Source organism: Mus musculus, chromosome 19 (assembly GCF_000001635.26).
Source record: "Mus musculus strain C57BL/6J chromosome 19, GRCm38.p6 C57BL/6J".
NCBI lineage: Eukaryota > Metazoa > Chordata > Mammalia > Rodentia > Muridae > Mus > Mus musculus.
Window position 1 is genome coordinate 58,959,310 of NC_000085.6, and position 25,537 is coordinate 58,984,846.

The window sequence follows — 25,537 nt, forward strand, 5'->3', positions numbered from 1 at the left end:
GGCAAGAGACCATCTTTATGAATAACAGACCGACATAGGACAGCCTAGATATTCGTTGTATCACTAACAGAAGAAAAGGCAATGCTCACACTTATAGAGGTCAGAGAACAGCTCAAAGGAGTCTGTTTCTCCCCACCCCCTACCATGTGGCACTTGGGTGCCAGGCTAGGTGGAGTGTGCCTTACCCACTAAGTTATCCCACTGCACTAATTAAAAAAGTGTCACAATGAGCCGGGTGGTGGTGGCGCATGCCTTTAATCCCAACACTTGGGAGGCAGAGGCAGGTAGATTTCTGAGTTCGAGGCCAGCCTGGTCTACAGAGTGAGTTCCGGGACAGCCAGGGCTACAGAGAAACCCTGTCTCGAAAAAAAAAAAAACAAAAAAACCAACCAACCAAACAAAAAAAAATTAAAAAAAAAAGAAAGAAAGAGAGAGAGAGAGAAATACTAAAAGTTAGTATTACAGTTAGGCTCACCTAGAGGAAAACCAAACATAAGAAAGTAGGTTTTGAAGAGGAGAGTTGACTAGAGAACTATGGGTGTTTACAGGGATGTCCTGGTGGTTGTGGCTCAGGTTAGCCCAGCATTCAAGGGCAGAGCCAGTCAGGAGGAGTATATAGGCACACCGAAGAGAGAAAAGCAGGATGGTGCTGGGGAATTGTAAGCCCAGACCAGGGGTGGGTGCGGGATGGGTTTGGAAGCAGAAATCATCCAAAATGGGAAAAGATCTTTGGAGATCCGCGTCCTATCCCAGAGCTTTCCAATAACCTTACCACACTGTGGTGACTTGTACCATTTTCTTCTGGTTTTGCAGCCACCGATCACTGGCAAGGTATCTCACCTTGGCTGTTTAACCATCAACTACGACGCCATAGAGCAGCCACTGCTGCTGCTTCAGGGGATCTGCTCAAACCTGGGGTTGGAACTGGGAGTGAACTTCCATCTAGCCATCAACTGTGCTGGGCATGAGCTGATGGACTACGTAAGTCTCCCCTCTGCACAGACACCCGGTTTACAGGACGCAGTTTTTAAATTAGAATTTACCTGAATATTTTCTGAACAGTTGCCATCATACATGCACAAATAGAAATGGAGTTGAGAAGACCAAGTTATTTGACTAGAAAACACTGTACTATTAATTTTGAAGCAATATTAAAATATCATGATTATATATAGAAATTCTGCAATTAAAATAGACACATAAGATGGTTTTAAAAGTGAAAAAAGTTGTGGCCAGAGAGGTGGCTCAGAGATTAAGAGCACTGACTGCTCTTCCAGAGGTCCTGAGTTCAGTTCCCAGCAACCACATGGTGGCTCACATAATGAGATCCAATGCCCTCTTCTGGTGTGTCTGAAGACAGCTACAGTGCACTCACATATAAAATAATACATAAATCTTTTGTTTTAATTGAAAAAGGTTTAAAGCCCTTCATTATGGACTTCTTAGGAACCTATCTAATTGCACGATTTATAGTGTAATCATGAAAGCTGTTGAGAGATAATTTAACAGTCTGTTGTGTTTTGTGAGTATAAATCATTTGGTTGGAAATGCTGAATTTGTCAGGCATTCAGACTCAAGCCCATCAAGTACGTTGCCATAGCAAGCCAGGGGATACAGGGGATACAGGGGATCTACTCATAGGGCTTCACATATGATAGGAGCATAACTCCCTGGTTACTAAGTTTATGAGGAATGTGGATTTATTTCAACTAAATACATTATTGTCTCCAGCCTGGACCATCACCTGGCAATCATTTCACCTATAGAGGGAAACATTTTAAAAGGAAATGCAAACTGCTCCTACTACCCACCTCTCCGAGTCCCCATCTCCCTGACCCCTCACCTCCCTGAGTCCCCACCCCCAGGTGACAGCAGCAGTTCTTTTTTTGTTGTTGTTGGTTTTGGTTTTTTTTTTTTTTTCCGAGACAGGGTTTCTCTGTGTAGCCCTGGCTGTCCTGGAACTCACTTTGTAGACCAGGCTGGCCTTGAACTCAGAAATCCGCCAGCCTCTGCCTCCCGAGTGTTGCGATTAAAGGCATTGGCCACCACCGCCCCGGCAGCAGTTCATTTCTATACCTGGGAATCACTGTGAGAAAATCTAGTCAAGTTTCCTGTTTTACATACATTTCCCATTCTCAGATGCACCCGTGCAGTGTCTTGGTTTTATAAAATGCCAGTCACATTGAGGCACACTAGTGCTAACTTGGTAATTAATGTCAGGTTCAGGAGGCACGGCACATAGGGTTTCACTTAACTGTGATTCTAACTTTCACTACAAAGAAAAATTTGAGCAGTATAGAAGAACCGTTAAGTTTTGGCTGATTTCTAAAAGTTATTTTACTTCTAAAGAAACTAAGCACACAGAGGGATGTCTAAAGTAATTTCCTATTCTTCATGTAATGATTGGTTCCTGAGCATACCATTAAGAAAAATAATTGCCTGTTTTCATCAGCAATGTATACCAAGGACTATGAATATGCTGACTGCTAGTGCTAACTAGAATGGGTATTTATTGCTTATATTCAGTAAAATGTATTAGGTTGATATCAGATAGTTCTTACAATAACGTTAGTTCAAAGTCATTAGCATTTCTTCACTGACAAGATAGGATTTTTAAGATTCTCATTATAGAAGCTAAGACTTCTTACTGCTTTTTAATGTGAAAAAGGTAGAAATCCTTTTAACTGTGGACTTCTTAGGAACCTGTTTTCTTCCACTAAAGTCCATCTATTATCTGGAACAGCAGGGGTTCATTGGCAAAGCTCCTCCCCACATTCCCCCCCACCCGGCCCCTCCTAGCCCACCTCCCTCCCTAACTTAAGCATCCCTGGTGCCACCCCTCATCACAAACTTGAACACAAGCTGCTCCGTCTTACAGGACTAAACTTCAACCCCATGTACTTTCATACTTAACGCTAAGAGTCTTTGCAGAAATCAAATGAACAGGCTTGCACCAGAACCTTCCTTTCTCGGGCAGTGTGGCTTCCCTGCCACACCTTCCCAGGACCACTTGATTCTCATCTCGGATATTCGTATGTAAAAGCTCCACCCTGATTTCACAGTTTTCATTGTTCACAGAAAGGGAAATGGGAGACTTGGTTCCTACTGAGTTGAAAGATAGTGGGTTCCAGAGTGGGCAGGTCTGTGTTGCCGCTCTGTGACAACAGTTTGTAGGGGCGGGCTATTGTCTACCTACCTGGGCAGCCGGGGGCCTGCACAGCCATGTCATGAACCTAAGGAGAAAGCCGTTCTCCTCCCACAGTCTGTGTGAAGAGTTCTCCCTGGGGCATCAAAGACAATGGGTGCCTTGACTGCCCCAGGTTACAAACCTCATGAAAGTTAGGGCACATAGATCGTCGAGCGGATCGTGCCCTGAGAGAACCAGTTCATAACTGTCGGTATGAGAAAGAGTGTGGATGGCAGCTCCTGAAGAGCCCGCCCCTCATCCTTGGCCGCCTTCCTTACACTGCAGAGTAAAGGGAAGTACGAAGTGATGGTGGGCACCCACAAAAGCGCAGCTGAGATGGTGGAGCTCTACGTGGACCTGATCAACAAGTATCCTTCCATAATCGCCTTAATTGATCCTTTCAGGAAGGAGGTAAGCAGGGCCCACCTTTTCTGTCTCAGAACATATATTTTACACGGGATAAAGTAAGCGTTCTCACCTTCCACATTTTATAACAAAGCAGAACAAAAACCCCATTCTTCTGGACCTCTGTTATTGGGAATGTGTTGTAATTTGGGCTGGGGCTGGGCTACTTTGTTTTGGCATTTATGAAAAGGCACTTACTAAGCAAATGAATAGCAGGAACACAATTACCTAGGAGCTTGCCCGTCTGTGAAATGAAACGAGCCATTCGCAAGCCCTTCAGGAGTACCTGTGTATTTACAAGCAGCCTGACTGATGGAAGCCGTCCCTGCTGTGCCAGCCGGTGCTTCGATAGGTTAATCATATATCATTTTCATGTGCTCATGGAAATAGGACTTTTATGAGGCCAGATATTTCTCAGCCTAAGGCCATTTACTACGTATGCATAAAAGTAACAGCTATATTTTTAGAAGGTTTGAGGTCCGGAGGCTTTGCAATATATTCAGATGAGTGCCTCTAACAAGGGTCAGCTATAGGATATGAAAGACCTCATCCAAAAGTGCAGTTCTTGATTTTAAGCATTTGAGAGCCATCTGTGTATTAAACACACATCTGAGACAACTAATCACATGCCACACAATAGGAAAGCCAGACAGAGCTAATGTGGAGTTTCGGGGCTTCCCAGCTCCTTCTCCTCCTTAGAATATTTACCTCTCTCTCAGAAAACTCAGCAGAACTCAGGGCCTCACTAAGCGTTGTAATGACAGCTGTCAGCGTGATAGTTTCCACCTGCACAGTCAGCAAATACAGGATGGCTTGAAATTAGGTCCAATGGCCAAGATAACTCTATGTGCATGTAGATATTAAACATATACACACATGCATGCACTCACAGACCCTCACTCTGACACATGCACACGCACACACACATGCACACATACACACACACACATATACACATGTGCACACATACATACATACATGTGCACATACACATACCTAATTATACATTTCATGCCATACAGTGGTCTCACCGTCACTGACATGGTTAAGGCTCTTCCAAGCCTTTTGATTCAGGCGTCCGTTTGTTTCATAGAAATAACCGAAGAATCTTCTAGCCAAGTCAGTGTCTAACTGCACCGTGGACAAAACTTAATGGTGATACCCGGGGCTTAAAGAACTCCACAGTCAGAGTGAGGATAATATGTGAGGCATTAATGCTTTTAAATTTTGTTTTTTTATTTTTTTTCTACAAGATCTTTAGGCTCAAATCAAACTACTTGCCACTTCACTTCTCTCCACAAAGCTTCTAATTTGTCTGACAGTGACACAGGGATCCTGTCATTAGGGCACAGATGTCAAGGAAAATATTTTATGTTTCAGAAGATGTGCATGACTTGACTATGTGCTATTACTCCTGTTGTTTTGTGATGGTGTTCGAGGCATTGTTTAACGATCCACTCTTAACTGTTTGCCCAGGACGCCGAGCAGTGGGACAGCCTCTATGCTGCTCTGGCTTCCCGGTGCTACCTAATTGCAGGCGCCGCTTCCGGGAGTGTCTCTAAACTCCTAGAGTGCAGAAATATAAGCACCCTGAAATCCCACGGACTGATCATAAAGCACACAAACCAAACCACAATGTCTGACTTGGTGGAAATAACCCATCTTATCAACGGTGAGCAAAATATTGATCTGTGAGACCTGTAATGGCTTGGTCATGCAAGGAGCCAAACCCACACAGTATGTCTAAGCTAATGAAAATCGAGGATTAAATCTTGAAAGCAAAGGAAGTTCAGCCATCGTGTGGGACTGAGTGCAGCTTAGGGACTGGCACCATGATGTTCCGTGGCAGCCGTAGCCCACGAGGTCAGACCCTTCACTGATGGCCACTACGGTCGCCTCACAGCAGGCAGGGCTTTCTTCCCCTAACAGGGACTAAAGCCTGGTTTTCTTCCAGAGGGCAGAGCCATCTTAGCACACCTGTCTGTTTAGGCTGGTCGTTTGGGGTAAAGAGGAATACCAGAGACACTCAGAAGGGGTACCCAGCCCTTACTGCCACAGGAGAGGCCCAAAGCTTTGAATCCGGCCCTGGGAAACAGCTGGTACCTTCATCAGGTCACCAGAGACAATGTAGTCCTTAGACTCAGGGAAACAGCTTGGCATTCATAAAGGTGAGGCACCGAGCTCCACTAGGGAACAGAAGGACCACATGTGTTAGTCTGCCACACCTGGATAAGACCTTGTGAGTGTCTCTCCACACCACAACCTGTGTGCATGCTCATGAGCAGGAGGACCTGAGTTCAATTCCCAGAACCCATGTTAAAAAGTCAAGTGTAGGCTTATAATCCCAGTGATGGTGTTGATGGTGTGATGGGAGCTAGAGACAGGAGGATCCCTGAACTTGCTGGCTGGCTGGTGAAATTCTAAGATAATGAGACACCCTACCTCAGTAAATGAAGGAATGAATGAATGACTAAATAGATAGAGGAAGGCTTCCTGAGGATCAAGACACGAGTGTATCCTCTGGTCTTCAAATAAATGTGTGTGTGTGTATACACACATACACACACACACACACACACACACACACACACACACACACACACACACATATATATATATATATATATATATATACACAGTGATGCCTGTGAAGACTGGTGTGCTTAAGGGCCCATATCCTGAATGCAGTGTAGATACAGCAAGGTCATAGCTGCCCTGTCCACCTGTGCACAGTGAGGTCATAGCTGCCCTGTCCACCTGTGCACAGTGAGGTCATAGCTGCCCTGTCTACCTGTGCACAGTGAGGTCATAGCTGCCCTGTCTACCTGTGCACAGTGAGGTCATAGCTGCCCTGTACACCTGTGAACAGTGAAGTCATAGCTTCCCTGTCTACCTGTGCACAGTGAGGTCATAGCTGTCCTGTCTACCTGTGCAGAGTGAGGTCATAGCTGCCCTGTCCACCTGTGCACAGTGAGGTCATAGCTGCCCTGTACACCTGTGCAGAGTGAGGTCATAGCAGCCCTGTCTACCTGGGCACAGTGAGGTCATAGCTATCCTGTCTACCTGTGCACAGTGAGGTCATAGCTGCCCTGTCTACCTGTGCACAGTGAAGTCATAGCTGCCCTGTCTACCTGTGCAGAGTGAGGTCATAGCTGTCCTGTCTACCTGTACACAGTGAGGTCATAGCTGCCCTGTCCACCTGTGCAAAGTGAGGTCATAGCTGCCCTGTCCACCTGTCCACAGTGAGGTCATAGCTGTCCTGTCCACCTGTGCACAGTGAAGTCATAGCTGCCCTGTCTACCTGTGCACAGTGAGGTCTTAGCTGCCCTGTCTACCTGGGCACAGTGAGGTCATAGCTATCCTGTCTACCTGTGAACAGTGAGGTCATAGCTGCCCTGTCCACCTGTGCACAGTGAGGTCATAGCTGCCCTGTCCACCTGTGCACAGTGAGGTCATAGCTGCCCTGTCCACCTGTGCACAGTGAGGTCATAGCTGCCCTGTACACCTGTGCACAGTGAGGTCATAGCAGCCCTGTCTACCTGTGCACAGTGAGGTCATAGCTATCCTGTCTACCTGTGCACAGTGAGGTCATAGCTATCCTGTCTACCTGTGCACAGTGAGGTCATAGCTGTCCTGTCTACCTTTACACAGTGAGGTCATAGCTGTCCTGTCTACCTGTACACAGTGAGGTCTTAGCTGCCCTGTCCACCTGTGCACAGTGAGGTCTTAGCTGCCCTGTCCACCTGTGCAGAGTGAGGTCATAGCTGTCCTGTCTACCTGTACACAGTGAGGTCATAGCAGCCCTGTCTACCTGTGCACAGTGAGGTCTTAGCTGCCCTGTCCACCTGTGCACAGTGAGGTCATAGCTGCCCTGTCCACCTGTGCACAGTGAGGTCATAGCTGCCCTGTACACCTGTGCACAGTGAGGTCATAGCAGCCCTGTCCACCTGTGCACAGTGAGGTCATAGCTGTCCTGTCTACCTGTACACAGTGAGGTCATAGCTGCCCTGTCCACCTGTGCACAGTGAGGTCATAGCTGCCCTGTCTACCTGTGCAGAGTGAGGTCATAGCTGTCCTGTCTACCTGTGCACAGTGAGGTCATAGCTGCCCTGTCTACCTGTGAACAGTGAGGTCATAGCTGCCCTGTCTACCTGTGCACAGTGAGGTCATAGCTGCCCTGTCTACCTGTGCAGAGTGAGGTCATAGCTGTCCTGTCTACCTGTGCACAGTGAGGTCATAGCTGCCCTGTCTACCTGTGCACAGTGAGGTCATAGCTGCCCTGTCTACCTGTGCACAGTGAGGTCATAGCTATCCTGTCTACCTGTGCACAGTGAGGTCATAGCTGCCCTGTCTACCTGTGCAGAGTGAGGTCATAGCTATCCTGTCTACCTGTGAACAGTGAGGTCATAGCTGCCCTGTCTACCTGTGCACAGTGAGGTCATAGCTGCCCTGTCCACCTGGGCACAGTGAGGTCATAGCTGCCCTGTCCACCTGGGCACAGTGAGGTCATAGCTGCCCTGTCCACCTGGGCACAGTGAGGTCATAGCTGTCCTTGTACACTTATGCACAGTGAGGTCATTAGCTGCCCTGTACACCTGTGCTCAGTACTGACACAGAGAGACCACCCCATCAGGGTTGTGACCTAGACAGAAGGCCAGTTTCAGACCAGGAGCAGGGCTCAGAGGCAGCCTGGAAGCCAGGGGACAGGGCAGGCACCAGAAGGTAGGCTGTTCACCCAAGCAAAACTGGCTAGGAGGTGCCCGTTGCATAGCTCCCAGCCTGGCCTGTTCTCTCAGGCTAGCTACCTGTGGGTTCCTGCCTGGGGAACACAAACATTGTCACTATGGAACTCTGCCCTTTATAGACTTTGGCAAGTTTCAAGGAGTTTTGAAGCCCTCAGCTGTATAAAGGCTAGCAACTCAGAATTATCCAGAAAAACATTCCTCTGAGTAAATTTCCCCACCATACATTGAGAAAGTTGCTCTGCCAGACATGGACTCCACACCTTTGAAGTGCAATGGATTGAGTGTCACAGCCGAGATCTTATCGGGTGATCTGCTTTGAGCACCCTCCCCCACCCTTTCAGTAGTGATAACCTGTATCTTATATCTGATGGATCTTAAGGGCAGTGTCACATGCCTTTGTGCTTTTGTATGGCTCTTCACTGTGAGCGTGGGTCAGAGGACAGCCTCGGCGGCACGGCACAGACCAGGCTAGCTATTCTGAGAGCTTCCCGGGTTTCTCCTGTCTCCTCTCCCTGTGGAAATACTGAGCTTACAGATGCGAGTGGTAGCACACAGCTTTTACAGGGGCCCCAGGGATTCAAACTCAGGTCCTCCTGCCTGTGCAGAAAGTGCTTTTACCCAGTGAGCATCTCTCTTGCCCACCGCCCCTCTCCCTACTTTTAAATAGCATATAAGGTACCGAAAAAGAACTAAACAGATCTGGGGTAATAAAAATGAAGGTTTTGGGTAGGAATGCCCAGGTGGTCAGATAGTCGATCCATCCCCAGAAACCCTAATGTCTTGCTGTGATCACAGTCCTGTAAGAATGTGAACTGCTCGTAAACAACACATGACTGACAGGAGCCGCTCTTGTAGGTAAGAAGCTCCTGGCCGTCTTTGGAAGCACAGACTCGGAGTCCTCTGATGACAGCCTTGTCGATTTGGTAAGTGCAGAACGATGGTCAATTGCAGAATTGCCAAAACACCGCTTTTATGATGAATTGGTATTTCAGGGAAATGCAGTCTTTGGTGGAGAAAGTCGAGTAACCTTTTATGAAATAGACATGCTTCCTGCCAGACAGCTTCCTTTTGCAAAGCGCTAATCTTTGAACTTTTTAAAAGAGGCAAAATTGAAGTCCAGGGAAAATGATGGACGCAATAAAATGACTGGGGGTGCACACTTGTAATCTTCTTCCTAAAACGAGGTGCAAAAGGCCAGACCGTGCCCCGATGAAATCGGCACACTCTCAGGACTGGTAAAGTGCCTGATGGACTGTCAGGCTCTCCATCTGTTCACTGTCAGTGCTCAGTCTGCCAGCAGGTCATTTTACTTCCAGAAGAGAAAACCCCCTCACAGAATCCCAGAGCAGTTCTAAAGGGCTGCTTAAAACCAAGACTCTGCTGTTTAAAATAAGTTGTTCCCCCCCTCTCCCCGCCCCTGCCTCAGGCTGTTGGATTCGGTGCCCGGTTTATCAAGTTGGGGGGTCTTTCTCGGGGTGAACGGATGACCAAATACAACCGCCTTCTTGCTATAGAGGAAGAACTCATCCAGAGGGGAGTATGGGGTATGTGCAGCTTTTTCTGCTTTGTTTTCCCCTGTAGCCGTGAATAAGGGAACAAAGATTGGAAGGGAGGGAATAGAAGTCCCTCAGCAGGAGGGCGGGACAACCCAAAGACTATAAATCAACGCTGACAAGAGCAGGATAGCACTCGCCACAATGTCCATTGTTGGCTTAATGGATTATCTATTTACCTGAATGGTTAAGACTCTTGCCACCCTTCTCCTTGCTGAATAGGCTGCTTGGTGGTGTTCAATAGAATTAATTGATTGGAATCCCCAAGACTGCCTTTTGTTATGGCCCAAATTATACTTAAGGTTTCTCTGTACAGCCCCTGAAAGTTAAAGGCAGATGTATTCCTTCTGGAAACAACTTGTTTTACTTCAAATAAGTAGGCGGGGTGTTGATTCTAACATGGTCTCACAGAGAGGAGCTAAGGTCCCTCAAGAAAGGAACTGATTGATGGTTTGTGAGACCCAAACTTTGTACATCTGCATGGGGAGCTTCTTGTGTCCCCGCTGGAGAAATCCTTACTAAATATTCATCTTTAGTTTTTAATACTACCCATTGGCCCAATGGTGGCCGTAGCAAGCAGAGAGAGAAAGAGATACAGATAAAATTATGATTTAAGAAAGTATCAGAGGGCTACACAGAGAAACCCTATCTTTAAAAAAAAATATGGAGTCTTCAAACACACCCTAAGATTCAGGAGAAATAAAGGCGTAATTAGAAGATAGTTTCTGAGTTTTATAAAGGCTGTCCAAAGTTAGGCCATGTTGTTTACTCTATGATACCATGGCTTGTCAGTCTCTGGCACCTCCATAGGTAACATTATATTGTTTTAAATATCATCTCATCTTTCGTCCTGCTGACTTGTAGGGCCTTCAAAGACTTCTATCTTCCAGTGCCTAAGAAAGTCAGCTGCTTTAGAACATCAAAAAGAACCTGAAGAGATCAGAGACCCAGCCCCTTTTTAAAGGTGCTCACCCAGGGCCATCCTGGAATGGATTAAGTGATTAGGGAGAATTTCTCTAAAGCTGTTAGATAAACTCAAAGAATGCCCCCAAATTAGCAAAACAAATAGCATCACTCCCACTTGGCAAAATGTCAGCCACTTAAGTATGGTCCTTATTTTACTTGGTTCTTCTTAGGATGGTCCCTGTCTGCTGTGGTTTCCCTTAGAGTAGGTAGTTTGCATTCATGTGCAGGGCTGGCCTTTGCTTAGAGTACAGCAGTTGCCTCCAGATGTCACAACAGTAAGGTGAAACCCAAGTAGAACAGGGCAAGTGTCAGACTGTTCTGAGAGCTCTGGATCCTTTTGGGTCTGATGATCGTCAGATCCTGCGGTGTGTAACATCAGAATCGGCACCACTGGGTCAGCACGGTAAACTATTTATTTATTTATTTATTTATTTATTTATTTATAAATAGGTTTCAGTGAAGAACACAATTTTTCTTTCTTTCAAGAGGATGCTACTGCCACAATGGCTGAGGAAACTCTTGGGCTCCTGGACTCCATCTTCCCCACAGAGGTGATAGAGGAATCGGCTAAAACATGAGCCTCCCTCCCGGTTCTGGACTCCCAGGGCACAGCCACTCCACCAGTGTGGGCCAGCTGGTGTGAAGTGCCTCCACGGTGTGGCTCCGCTCTGAACTCCACTTATATCCGTAAATGAGTATAATCACCAACGTGTGCATGCTTTCGGTTTCACCGTCGGGTAAAATATATGCCTGGTGGGTTTGCCTGCAGCTCATGAGCTTTACTTTCGAGGCCACTTTGCCATGGGACACTAGCTCCACTGTCTCCTTCTGAAAGTCATGACCTAAGTTCATTAGAGGCTAATGTATTTCCGATGTCGGGTTCACGCCCAGTCACGCACCCCTCATAAATCAGAGCGGCTCTAGCACCAAAAGACTGTTTCCCTGAGTAGCTCCCGGCACCACACAGGAATCCTCTGATTTTGTTTCTCTTGGACCTCTGTGCTTGGACCACAGATGCTCTGCCTAGCCACCAACATGCACCAAGCCTTGTCTGCAGAGATACTTCCATCTTAGCTTCCAACATTGATTACCTGTGCCTGTATTGATACTTCTATCTTAGCTTCTGACACTTGATTACCTGTGTCTGTGCCTTTCCTCATCCCTCTGGTGTGTTCATCATCCCTGTATTATTTTTTCCCTTAGGTCCCTTTTGATACATGAGTGGGATTAACTTAATAAAAACACTTGTAAATGAATGCCCTCACAACCATCCAGTGCCCTCCTACCTATACCACAGCACCAAGAAACAAGCACCAAGGACAAATCCGTGTTGACAGATGCTCCTCCTCTGTGAGCCAGAGCTGGGCTTTTAGCAGGGAGTTAAAGTAAACATTCAAACAGAGAGAGAGCAGTAAGTCCTTCACATTAACCTACTGTTTGTTAGGTGAGCTGTAACTAAAGACTGGGTAAGTTGCACTGGCCTGGCCTGCAGCAGAATTTTTTCAGTTGGGCCGTGGTCTGTTTGAAGAGAATGGCAAAGGGAGAGAACATCATGCCCGCACAGGAGAGCCAGCCTCCTCTCAGAGCTGTGATTTGAGATTGGCTCAGTAGTAGACTTGTTGGAGCATGGCATGGGGGAGGTGGCTGGTCAGTGCCACTACAAGCTTGGGAACACATGTCACAGTCTGCGGTGGCCACTGTCTCTCCAGACACTTAAGGACACACAGTGGGGCAGAGGAGATGGGAAGGAACATCCATCTTAAAGGCAGGACAGATAAGACGTTTACCTGGCCTTCGAGGTATTTCTCTCTCACGCAAGTGCTACGAGTATGCCTTGGGACGGATATAACTCTAACCAATGAAGCCACAGCAAAACAACCGACCAGGTCAGCACCCTGATGCCAGCCCAAGCCCAGAATGCACTCTGATCACAGTAGCTCACCCGAGGTCTGTGCTCACCAATGGGTAGGGACTTTTCTCAGAGGACTTTCCTTTTATTCATTTTCATATTCGTGCACTCTCTCCCTTCCCCCTCCCCCCTCTCCCCACCGCCCCTTCCTCATAAAATGTATAACATTATCTATAACCACTGGAGTTGCTTGCTGGCGGAGGCGACCCGTGCACAGCGGGCCTTGGCAGAAGCACTCCCAGATGAGCTGAGGACTGTGGTGCAGGCTCTCACTTGCCCAACATACAACCCACAGTGGTCTGGAAACCACGATCACCTTCCCACATTCGACCACCCTTTTCACTGGAGGTAAGGAAGGAGTTACTTGGCCAAGCTGTAACACCCTCACTTAACTCAGAGCAATTGAGTCCCAGAGTTGGAAAACTGCTAACAGCTACGATGGGAGCTTGTGTAGATAGGACTCCTCAGACGTAAAGGCTGTGAGAGTGTTAATGAAGAGAGGAGAGACACCCTCCTTTAGTAAGGTACAAAGGATCTGTGTGCTTTCTGCTCACTGTGGCGAGACAGTGTCAGAACTAGTCAAGAGAGCTAGAACAGAGAGACCTAATCCATACTTTCAAAACAGAATGAATGTCCTGCTAGAGAAAAGGAAACTTGAGTCAGGTGCACAGGAGGGGGCTAGCCTTCTGTGCACACAGTTAAGAGCTTACCTCGGAGTTAACAAGCCACCCTGGCGAAGGGCAGAACCTTAAAGCTGAGATGAAAAATAGAAAAAACTAGGAAAAAGGTGAACAAAAGCCTACATCAAATACTTACATATCACAGTCCTTTGCAAAGCTTTGTGGTCATGGGGAAGGAAAGCACATTTTCAACTGTATGAAAAGCAAAGAAGATGCCTTCAAAATGCCAGGTATAGATAGATAGATACCCAGTCCAGCCAGCACATCTTACCCAGTGCTTAACTTCTGCTGGAAGTAAGGCTGCTTTTCAACCATGTTAGTACATCCTTATGTGTGATGATGTGACATGGAACGGTGGTATGCCTGTCTTCATTGTCCTGGAAGCGTATGCAACCCAGCAGCAACTCGGTGGCTGACTCAAGAAGCATGGACGAGAGCCGTTCAGTGCTATCGCACACACTGTTCTTCCATTGGAAGTGGCAAGGCTGGGGAGGTAGCTGAGGGCCAGAAGGCTTAACAGAATCCCATGCCCCTCAAAGAAACAAGGTGTCCCTCTAGGCTGGAGAACTTCAACATGCCAATAACCACAGCGGACCCTTAATTAGAAACCGTCGAGTGTCTCTTTTAATGTCGTGTTGAGGAGAATTCAAATTGCAGCATAACAGAACCCATCTAAAAGAATTAATCTGCCAGCAGTTAGCATATTGTTTAGCAGTCTTATTCAGTCAGAGAAACACACGGTTGAAAAAAAAAATCGCGTTTTAATTCCCCATGAGTAAACTGACAGGGATATAAAATCAGCACTGACAGACAGGGAAAACAGTCAAGCCCATTGACCCTACAGAAAGAGAATTGTCCCCAAGCCGAGGAAGTGTCCTCACCTGCCTTCCCACCTCCCCAGGCCCACGCTAGTAGCACACGTGCAAAAATACAATAGGATACAACTACTGCAATTGTTATCATTTTCTTTTGCCCTCAGGTGCAGAGCACCTGACAGCTACATGCCGAGTCATGCTAACAAAACTAAGCCTTTCCATTTCCTTAATAGTAAAATTACCATTACTGAATCATTATCATAAAAAGTGCACTCAAGTACATTACCACTTATTTTAAATAAACACCAATTTTGAAACAATCAACTTTGAAAACCTGCATAAGTTTTTTTTTTTAAATCCCTGATTACATTTCTATTTATTCACCGTGGTAGTGTGAAACATTGTATTCTTAGAAACTACCACTTAATTTCCTCTAAAAAACAAAACAAAACAAAACAAAACAAGAAAAGACCCATGTAGTATAGATCCGCAGTGAAGGGAGAAAAACAATGTGTGCTTGTCACTTATCTTCACTGTGCGTGAGAGCTGGTGTAAAATATGGTACTTGTGGCACGTGAATGTGTGGGAAAACACAGTTAACTCATGGAACAGAACTAGTAGCTTACCGAGGAATCCCTGTTAAATTCAAGGTTTGAGCGTCCCTCTAAGCCAATTCTCTGTTGATGCTGCCAAGACATCACCCTGAAGGACTCTGTAAAGCCTTGGACACAGGGTCATGATTTCCACACAATAGTCAACTGTGTTCAATTGAGACCTAAGAGTCCATGATGCCACCTCCTGAGCTCAGAGACGGAAGGTCTCACGCACCCTTCAAAACAGAGACGCTATAGGACCCACTGACGTTGAGGCTGCTGCAGTTTCCCATCAGAAGACCAGACCCCAGAGACTCTTGCGGGCCTTCTTTTCTTTATATGTTCTTTATATGGAGTTGTACTGTGTGATCCAAACTAAGACTCAGGCTCACGTGATCCTCTTGCCTTGGTCTCTCCATGCCCTAGGGCTTGGATTAAAGGGTGCCTTTAAGATAATTGTTAAGTTTGGTGGTCTCTGTTTATACAGTTACCAGCAACCACCTTGAATTTTCCCGTGAATAATTTGATGAGGGGTACATATGTTCCCTGTAAAGACACCAACCTCTGAGTTCCGCCACCGCCTCAGGGAAGTCATACTTCATATAGAAACCGGAAAGAACCCTCACTCCTGTAAAGATTAAAAACTACCCAGAAGATGCATTTTGCTAAACAGCTTACTTATGATTGCTACTTACAAAGTGATACCAGCAAAGAAGTGTGTGGCCAGAACAAAGGAATGTCCAACAGTTCCTGCCGGTTACACGCAGACGAGCCACGTGCTCCTTGAGAAGGCCCCACCAACCTGCCAGCCTCTGGTTTCAGATCAGCAGTTGGAACTGTCCGTCTCTCCTGTTTTCCCACCGCTGTCTTCTTTGTATTCTGGTTGGGTTTCACCTCCCTCCTCCTCGAATTGAGTTGGGTCTTTTTCAGCAGCCTGGTCTTTGGTTTGGGGTTCGTGTGTGGAAACAGGATCTAATACTACAACTGGCTCAGCTTGGTTTTCACTGCCCACACATTTTCTCCTGTATCCACCTTTACTGGGAGGCCTGTGAGAAGAGAGTTAGATAGAAAAACAACTAAGCAGAAGAAAGAAAACATTTGGATTTCAGGTTCCTGGATTCAGAAAAATGACAACAGAAACGGTCCTAAGTCTAACCGACATGCACAACGCGTGGTCTTTGGGATGCCAGCCATTTGAAAAACAGAAAGCAGCAGCAGATATCCGATTACGTAATAGGAGCAGAAGGCCAGGAGAGAGAAGGCAGACAGAGTCAAAGCGATTAACTACGGAAGTAAAAAAATGCCAACTGCACCTACCTGCTTAATTGCTTGTTCCTCTAGGAAGTGCGCAGCCCCTGGCTCCATCTGCAATCCCAAACACTGCCCACGCTGCCTTTGTCCCACTAGCTCTTGTTCAGCTACAAGGAGCCAGCCTAGACCCCCACTCCCTCTTGCCCCCAGTACAGCTGTTTGCAGCTTAGCTGTGAAGAGGCTGCATAGAGAGAGCTGGGGATCATCTTGGCTCAGTGATGGACAGATGAGAGTGGCAGCCAGCTGTGCCCACCACAGCCATTACCACCCAGGAGGGAGACCTGACCTCAGGAGGTGGGTGGAAAAAAGGGCTGAGGAGAGCCCTCAGGGAATGGGGTCTGACGCACACCAAGTGTCCAGAAACTTCCCTAACCAGAAGAAAGTGGTTCTTGAGAAGTTTCTTTTAGAATTTTGCAAGTGGTTTTCTTTTCCTCAGAAGTTACCTCCCTCCTGATCCAAGAAGCTATTGTTTCTCATGCCAGGCAGGCAACAAAGTTTCCTTGTGGGAACCGAGGTATTCTTCATACTTACACTCTTGCCATGTGTCCCGAGTCTCAGAAGTAATGGTCAGCACCTACCCAGGGAAGGTTTCGGGCTGCTGGGCTTGTCTAGAGGGAATGCAGTAGCTGCAGTGTCAGGGCCACGGCTCTCAAGACTATTCTGGTCTTCCCAACCAATGGCCAATTCCAGGATGAGACTTTCACTCCAGAGAACCAACTGTGAGCCAGGACATGGAAGGCCTACCTGATATGTGACAAAGAGCTACTGCTTAGCACCTGCTCACTGACCTACCTGCCCCGGCCTTTGCCAGGCACTGATTTCCACTGGCCTGCCTTCTTGAGCAGGACAGATCATACGATAGCTCCTCTCACATGCAGTATTTCTCCTTTTCTACCCCCAGCACCCATGTAGATCATGTATACAGTAAACAAATGAACAAATAAATAACATCAGACTAAAGAAGACTCAGAGTGGAAGCCTGGGTGAGAACAGAGCTGGAAGTCTCATCTATACGTGGAAACAGAACAAGCCATCTATTATGGAAGGTGGCCTACGCTCACAAGGCATAAAAGCCTGAATTGGAAAACCACCGTCATAACCGCAAACTCTAACCAAATGCCTGCAAAGACATTCTCCGGCTGACAGGCCATATTAAAAACACGAGGGAAATGGCAGAAGGAAGGAGATCCTTAGGGACGGACATGACAGAGACCATGCTGTTGCTGTCTGTCTACCTTAGCCAATGAAACATTTCTCAAAACACCCGATACTCTGTCCTAGAGGTGGGATGGGGTGTCATTTCCTTGGTAGTACCTGTTTCAACTTTCTCCGGCCCAGGCAACATCTTACAGCTTCTCAGAAAAGCAGAGCCACCTTAGACTCTGGGCAACGGAGGGCACTGTGCGAGTCGGCCATCTCTATGCAAGAAGCTAGGCATTCCGGCAGCTCAAAGGCAAGCTGGCTGCAAACGGGCAGAGACTGAGGACAAACTAGAGATGCATCTTTCTGTGAGAAAGGCCCATCAGGCTGATGTACCGACCCCACAGGACAAGCTGAGCCCTCTCACGCGGAACCTGCACATGCATCTGAGCTGGGAAGCGGGCTGGGAAGCGGGCAAGCTGGAGGAAAAGCTGGGAGGAACCGCAGGACTGATCCACAGGCCAGCCGCTGGCACATGCCCCTCAAGTGGGTCAGCACATCGTGCCCTTCATACGCTATCCCAGATAAGCTACACATGAACTTCCTCAGGGTTCAAAGAAAACATTATTAAAACATCATCATCTCACGCCTGCCTCATACATCTCTCTTGTGGCCAACGAGAACCTGGAAACAAAGCATATGGGGTGTCCCAGGAAGTGAAGCTGCAGCTTGGCTCAGGGTCGGGTCACCAGCTTGCTTGTGCGCCCGCTGCTGTCACCCACCAGCATGTTGGAAGCATGCAAAGCGATGGATCTCACTCTGCCGTTTGGAGTGAGCAACTGCCATCGGTCCATACCAACCTCTGTTGCTCCCTTGGGCTACTGTGGGCGTTTTCATGGCCCCGTGTGTCTGCAGGCGAAGGGTGGTTAACATCTCCTAGCAAAAGCTGTCTTCATCAGCTGGGAATTAGAACTCTCCAGGAACTGCTCTCAGCATCCTATGGCAGCAACACACAGGCTGATTGATCTGAAAACTTAAAAACCTTGGACTGTCTATCTCTCCTCAAGCAAGCCACACTCGTCTGGCAGGCTAACCTGAGAAGTTGCTGGCAGGCTAGCTCCAGGATCTCACAGTTTCCTCCACTGAACTAGGCACGGTGGAGACTAGGCAGGGGGGCACTCCCTTGGAACCCCAGGGCAAGACAGAAGAGAGTAAGAGCGGCCATCTATCCAAACTGCCCTTTTGTAGATGGGGGCAGTTCTGTGTGCAGAGGGGGACAGCCTGGCCTAAGAGTACGCTGCTCCTGAGTGGCAGAGCCAGTGCAGGAGTCTGAGCTGTCTTCTCTTTAGGATTGAGCTATTTTCCAAATATAGCACAGGTGCCACAGCGTAATCTGTGGACATTTCTACTAGTTTATTTCCATTGTTTCTATCTGCAACTTTCAGATCAATGCTGTCTTTCAGAGGACAATGCTCAATGCTCAAGCTTCCTGGTTTGATATCACTAGGTCCTTTCCTAGGTCTCCCGGGGACCTTCTCAAAGCTCCTTTTAGAGCCTGAAGCCTTCTTAGAACATTCCATCTCTATCCCCATGATGCCACTGATGGTAAAGTTGCCAGGAGACAAGCCTCAGAGTATGCCTGTGGAGCAATTATTTAGACTAAGTTAATGAGGGAAGGCCCACCCTGAATGTGGGCAGCACCATTCCCTAGGCTTGTATCCTGGACTGAATATTAGAAAGAGCTGACTTGTAGCATTCACTGTCCTCTGATTCCTGAGTATGGATGCAATGTGCATGGCTGCCTTGACCTTTAGCTATCAGGTTTTCCCTGTCACAGTGGACTAATGCACTGTCACACTATCAGCACAAATTAACCCTCTCCACCTTAAGATGCCTTTGTTAAAGTATTTTTATCATAGCAACAGAAAAGGCAACTAATACATTCCCAATCCCATGTCCTTCAGGGGCAGTACTGAGAACCTAGGCTACTATTCAAGGAAGCCATGTGGGTCTAGAGGTTTGAACCCAACAAAGGCTCAAGCAGTACTACCATAGGGGCCTGGTCCACGGTGGCTCCGTCCACCTCCTCCTTCAATGCAGCATCTAAGGACAGTTACTACTAATAAGCAATTAAAGTTGATACTTGTAAAAGAGCCACGGCAGCCCTTCTCCCGATGCAGCAGGATCTGTAGAGCAGAACTGCTGAGTCACAGAGAGAGAGGAAGGCTACATGAGTCGGTCGGACCCTCCCTGTAGAGCAGAACTGCTGAGTCACAGAGAGAGAGGAAGGCTGCATGAGTCGGTCGGACCCTCCCTGTCATATGTAAACCCCAGGCGGCCAAAGTGAAATGATCTGTCATTTACCAGCACAGAACCTGCATCAGAAGTCTGGGGGGGGCCCAGACTGCAGAATCGTGTAGTTAGTTATCCATGATCTGCTATAACAGACCTTCTTCATGAGTCATTCTGGATCATGTGCTCAGCAGTTGTTTCAAGACACTCCCTCCCCCACCCCCGAAAGCAAGCCAATTAAAAACTGGAATTCAAGATCTCAAACTGCAACTCTATTACAGCTGACAGCTACTGTCCCCCAACTGTAGGAGAGCCAGAACAAAGGGCTCTGGCTGGCAAAGAAAGACCTGACCTGCCTCCAAATCACACAGGTGTAAGAAGAATCAGAAGTGTTGCAGTTTCAGCAAAGCTGCACTTGGTAAAGGGATTCGTTGTTTCTCAGACTGTGTCACAGGGGACAGAGGCAAAGCATTCTGTGTGCTTGCCCCCCCCCAAAAAAAAAACCATCATTGTTTGCATTCAATGAAATTCCTTTCAAAATCAACTTTCCACATCTCAATTATATTCAACAACATTCTAGCTAACATTTCGGCTGCAATTCAAATTAACTAATGCCCCAAAGAGCCCCTAATCGACACGGTTCTGAGCTCAATTGAATACAATCAAAGCTCAGGAAATGAAGGGGGGAATGCTTATTTCATGCAAATTCTGAATATCGCTCAAGCTTAATTTTACTGATAATATAAAGGTGGGACATTTTGAGCATTACAGAGAATGAAACCTTTAAGCGGTGAGAGTTATTTTATAAAATGCTACCTCTGAAAAGCTGATTGCCAAACAGTATAAAAACGGTTTGAGGCATAAATGCCAAGTTCATTTCTATTTCACTTCTGAGGTAACTATCTTTCAAATCGCAACAGCTGGACTATTTAACACAATCTGGTGAATCACGGTGTAGCGCTTCTCTGGTCTCCCAGTGGGACGTCTGCATTAGTCTGTGGCAGCCATCCAACAAATGACGTGCAGTGGCCGGTCTGAACTCTGTTTCATTTACAATAAAAAACGGATAAAACCACAATCATATTTGCCACCTTCAAGGATGGAAAATGGAAAGATTTAAATTTGTCTTTATAAAGTAGTTTTCTGGGAAAACTCCAAAGAGGAAGTCAGTTTCTATTTCCCTAGTGTATAAATGAGTCTTGCTTCCCCCTCCAGTCCCTGCAGCGAGCAGAGTGGTGAAGGGAGCTGGCCTTACTAAAGCTGATGTTCATTGTTTCTTTCAGAAACTCTTGATTTTTTTTTTTCAGAGCTTTTCATGCGCCAGTCTAAAACTTCGAAAATATTACATCCCAAACATAAGCTGAGAATTTCTAATCACTATCAAGCCTCATCCTTGTGGGACTGGAGGTAGAACGGAGCTTTGACTTTGTGTACTTTTTAAAAACTGTATTTTATCCAAAGCTCTGTACCGGTCCATCAGTCTGACTCTGCTTTTATTTGTGGGAAGACAGGCTTAAAGTACAGAAAGTATTCCATACGTCCGGATTAGCCAGAGTCCCTTTTGTCACAGGTAACAATAGCTGAGGAAAGACCCTGGGCTCACATTCAGCAAAATTTCCTTTAGTTTTTTAGCTGCCATGCCGTTTACATCATAGACCCTGGTGGTCCCTTCAAGGCTATACCAGCTTGTTTCTTCTACTGTGCCAGCTAGACCAAAGACAATTTATTAGATTCTGATCATGAAGAGCCTTCACTGGTAAAGCCATGTAGGGAACACATAAACTCACTACAAAACACTCATGACACTTTCTTTTTGGCTTCTGGGCTGTTTTTACACACACACACACACACACACACACACACACACACAATTTTGGATAGATTTTAGTCTCTATGAAAATTCATTTAGATCCCAGGTATTTAAAAACTGTGTGTCATTTACAAGAAATATGTTAAAAGACATGCAGCCTCCCACAGAAGTCTCCAGAGGAAACATTGGTTCCTTTAAAGTCAGCTATGCACAGTGTGCATTTTCATAGATATCTATTTTAAGTTTTCCTTTCCATTTACTATATTTTATACATCAAACTTTTAAGATAGGAGTCACAGGAATTCAGCCTATCACCTTTTGTATACTTCCATGACATGATAAAGTATCTTTCAAGTGAAATGTGTTTTATCTGGTTTAAGAAGTCTGGTTGGTTTAATCTCAGGGTCTGAAAATGCTTTTCCAGTCTTGGAAGTTACTTTCCTTTCCATTAAAACAAAACAAAACTTCACTCTACCTCATGAAACACAAATAAAAGGAAACATAAATACTGTTAAGAAATGTTTTTTTTTTTAACAACAACAACAAAAACCCCTACAAAGTACCAAAGGCAATTTGCAAGAAATGATACATTTTAGACAAAGTCCTATAAAATCTGAGCCCTTGTAACTGAAAGCAAACATTAAGGGGCAATTAATTCTTCAAGAGAATGGAGAATTACTTGGTAGCCCTTTAACAGTAATTTTGAGATTTACTCAATGGTATTTTACCAGTCATTTTTTTTTCACTAGGTGTAATACATCCTGAACAATTAATCTGGAAGAAGTTGCTGTCTGTACAGCCCCTCTGAACGCAGAGACAATACTGACTGCTGAGTTTTCCGGCAGTCCACAGGATAACTCCTGGGGGTGGGGAGGGGGGAGAAGAAAAGACCAAGTGAGGGGATCTCGGCTTCCAGAGCATCCAGTTGTTCGGCTAATTTTGTTGTTAAAACTTAATTGTCCATGTACCGGCACACACGGGGCTCCATTGTGGTCCTGCTCTGTGGAACAGAGCAGTTTCCTGCAGTGTCCGTACACAATTCAGCAGTGCTAAGATTACAGCTGAGCGCCCAGCAAATCCTTTAATTGTATAAGAGCATGAGATTAAGCAGGAACGTCCATGCGGCTCATTCTGCCAGTAGACTCTTCTCAGAAATAAATGTTTAAATGTTTACTAAGTACAGGAAGCTGCCCTTCTCCCCTTCTCCTCAATGCAGAGCGTGCACACAGACACACACAAACACCCAAAGACACACACACACACACACACACACACACACACACACACACAAACACACATGCATACACCACAGAAAGAAAAAGGCAAAGGAGGTGATGAAGAAATGGAGGACAGAAAGTAACCAGAAGAAAGCACACTCCTTTCACCACAGGGACCGGATACTTCCCTAGCCTCCATTTGGATAAAAGGTTGACCCAAGCCTTTTTGAAGAAATGGTTACTTGGCCGACAAAACAAATGCACGTCCTACTGAGACCAGTACTAGAGAGAAAGATTTTGTGCAAAGTTGATAACAAAAGTAAGTTTAAGAATAGAAGTTTCCATTTGTGGACATATTTCAGAACCTCAGACTCTCTGTCTCCAATTGTAGAAACCAGTACTTTTCCATTTCATTTTTTAACATTCGGTTCACACTAGAAGAAATAAAAGTGAAGAGGTGAGTTAGGGGTCAAACCCTGATTTAAAAACTCGATCCTGTTTTTAATTAAAAACTTGAAAGGCATTTAGATTTCCTTTTTCCTGTCATGGAAAGGTGTGACTGGTCACACCAACCAAGATACGTCTAAAATTTCTCTTTCATCAGCTAACCTCTACTATTCAAAAGATGGCTCAGACAAGATGAACTCTTGCTAGAATAAATCTGCATGGGGCCAAATGTTACAGGTATTTAGAGATACCAGAGACCTGGAAATTAAATGTAAATTAAAATTTTTAAAAAATGGCTTCAATAGAAAAGAACACTTTTCTATTGAAATGAAGTCCTATAATTGCTACATGGGCTCATGGTTTTCTTTTTCTTTTTAATTCTCCAAGGGCACAAAGTGACCTGTGTTGAACCTCCCAAACAAAAAACAGCAAGCTAACTGCCTGCCTGGTGCTTCAAAGGGATATTTAAAAGAACTTGAAGCTTCCAGCTTCTAGTCTGGGGCTTCGAAGAGCAGGGTGCATTAGAAATATGTTGGGTGATAAATGAGCTAAATACCTAATAAAAAATGGAAAAAAAAAAAAAAAAAAAAAAAGAAATATGTTGGGTGGAAATGACCATGAGAAGAAGGGCACACTGAGAAATCGCTGCCTCTTGCTCCATCGTCGTGAGACTGAGTCCCCTCCACCAGTCCTATCCTCAGCGCAAAGTTCCGAATGAAAAGTCACTGTAGTAGTTGACTACCGTTTACTCAATGGAGGACGTTCACCCTCTGGAAAGTAATTAGTGGAAACCATGAACAAAGCACATTTCAAACCAGCAGAGCCACTTCCAAAGGAGGCCAAGGGGGCAGCAGAATGGGGCCAGCCGTAGATCCTTACATCTCTGCTTAGTTTGTGAGACAGAGCCCTGCTCATCTTGTCCTGCATGCAAAAGACCCATTTGTCCCTCCCCTTCACTACCAAAACAAGTAATGTCACTCACAGAAGTTTGCCTTCAGATTGCCATAGTGTGTTACCATTTCCTAACTAATGCCCCTTTCTGGCCCCCTGCTCAGAGTCAGACATATTCAATGTATAATGTATTTAACTTAAAAGAATTATGTACTCCCAGCAAGTTTGAAACACCTAGAACAGTAATTCACTTATTCACCTAGCAAGTAAGTGAATAAATAAATAAACGAACAAACAAATAATTAAAATGTGTAAAGGTGGGTCGGGGAATTGGCTCAGTAGTTAAGTGTTTACTGTGCAAGCGTCAGGATCCCAGTTCAAATCCTGAGACTCCAGTAGGAGGCTGTAGATACTGTGTGTGCCTGTGACTCAGCACTAGAGAGCAGAGACAGGAAGAACTCCAGGACCTTGCTGGCCAGCCATCCTGGTCAGAACTGGGAGTTTCTGATTCAATGAGGAACTAGATCTTAAAGCAATAAGGTAGAAAGTGATAGAAGACATTCAATATCCTTCTCTGGCTCCTGCACACACACACACACACATACATACATACATACATACATACATACACACACACACACACACACACACACACACACACACACACATACACTCATGAATGCCCTTTTATTGGAAGCATGGAAAAAAATTAAAACCATCTCTTCCCAATTATTCTTTAAGACTGCTTACTAATCAAATCGGCTGTTTCCGAATGCTTTGTGCTTCGGAGTAACCATCGCATTGCTCAGGATAGACTTAGGAAGACAGTAAAGAGCTGAAAAGAAGAGCCGATGCCATCTGAGTGTGTAGAGTCAGCGTGAGGGGATGTGCACAGAACAGGGCCCAAAGGAGTGACACAGCTGCAGTGAGCACTCCCTGCCTGGGAGGCCACGTCAACCTCCTCTCTGCCTCTCCCTAACTATTACTGCACTAGGTGCAGTCTACTAGGGTTTGAAAGACATGAGTTTTGGAGAAAGAATTTAAAAAGTTTAAAGTTACCTGACCCAGCTATCCATCAGAAGCATAATTCTGGGGCATTTTTATTTAGTTCATTGAGCCTCTGTTTTCTCCTGTACAAAATGAGAACAATGTCCAACCTGTAGGTTTGGGATGGCTAAAAAGAACTCGTGAAAATATCTCGCTTAATGAATGTTGGTGAGACACGTTATCAGTGACTAAACACCACGGAAGAAGATCCCAGAATCCTCAGACCCCTCACTGGAAAACAGTTTAAGCACCCACGGTCCCCACCTGTACACACACATGTCCTATTGACTAAGGTTTGGGCACATTCCTCTCCTAGTGTGCTATGCTAGTGTGAATGCCTAATGATGAAGAGGGTGGACACGATGGAGTGGTATGGGCTTTCCCCAAAACAATGTTTGTTTTTTTTTTCCCAGTTCAATCCACACGTATCCATTGAGAACTTGGAATTTACACATTGTGTTGACAAGAGTTGAAGTGAGTGGGACACCCTGCACCAGGACTCAGCTGGAGGACATGGCCACCCAAATGG

The 25,537-nt window shown here is 45.9% G+C and overlaps 2 protein-coding genes across 8 annotated transcripts in view; one reads left to right on the top strand and one right to left on the bottom strand.

The window, feature by feature from the left end:
- Eno4 (enolase 4) overlaps positions 1–12,112 on the top strand; it is a 37,364-nt gene extending 25,252 nt beyond the window's left edge. For 2 of the 5 annotated variants that reach the window (NM_178689.4, XM_030250922.1), the window contains 6 exons: positions 814–981; positions 3,473–3,598; positions 5,069–5,264; positions 9,193–9,260; positions 9,764–9,881; positions 11,307–12,112. In NM_178689.4, coding sequence (NP_848804.2) covers positions 814–981; positions 3,473–3,598; positions 5,069–5,264; positions 9,193–9,260; positions 9,764–9,881; positions 11,307–11,434 — 804 coding nt within the window. In that variant the 3' untranslated portion in view covers positions 11,435–12,112. The remainder of the gene's footprint in view (positions 1–813; positions 982–3,472; positions 3,599–5,068; positions 5,265–9,192; positions 9,261–9,763; positions 9,882–11,306) is intronic. The other 3 variants (XM_006527054.4, XM_006527055.4, XM_006527056.4) reach the window with 3 other exon arrangements.
- Positions 12,113–14,048: 1,936 nt separating this feature from the next.
- Shtn1 (shootin 1) overlaps positions 14,049–25,537 on the bottom strand; it is a 102,767-nt gene continuing 91,278 nt past the window's right edge. For 2 of the 3 annotated variants that reach the window (NM_175172.4, NM_001114312.1), the window contains one exon: positions 14,049–15,899. In NM_175172.4, the coding sequence (NP_780381.1) occupies positions 15,888–15,899 (12 nt within the window). In that variant the 3' untranslated portion in view covers positions 14,049–15,887. Of the gene's footprint in view, positions 15,900–18,164; positions 18,302–25,537 lie in introns of all 3 variants that reach the window. The other variant, XR_386512.3, reaches the window with a different exon arrangement.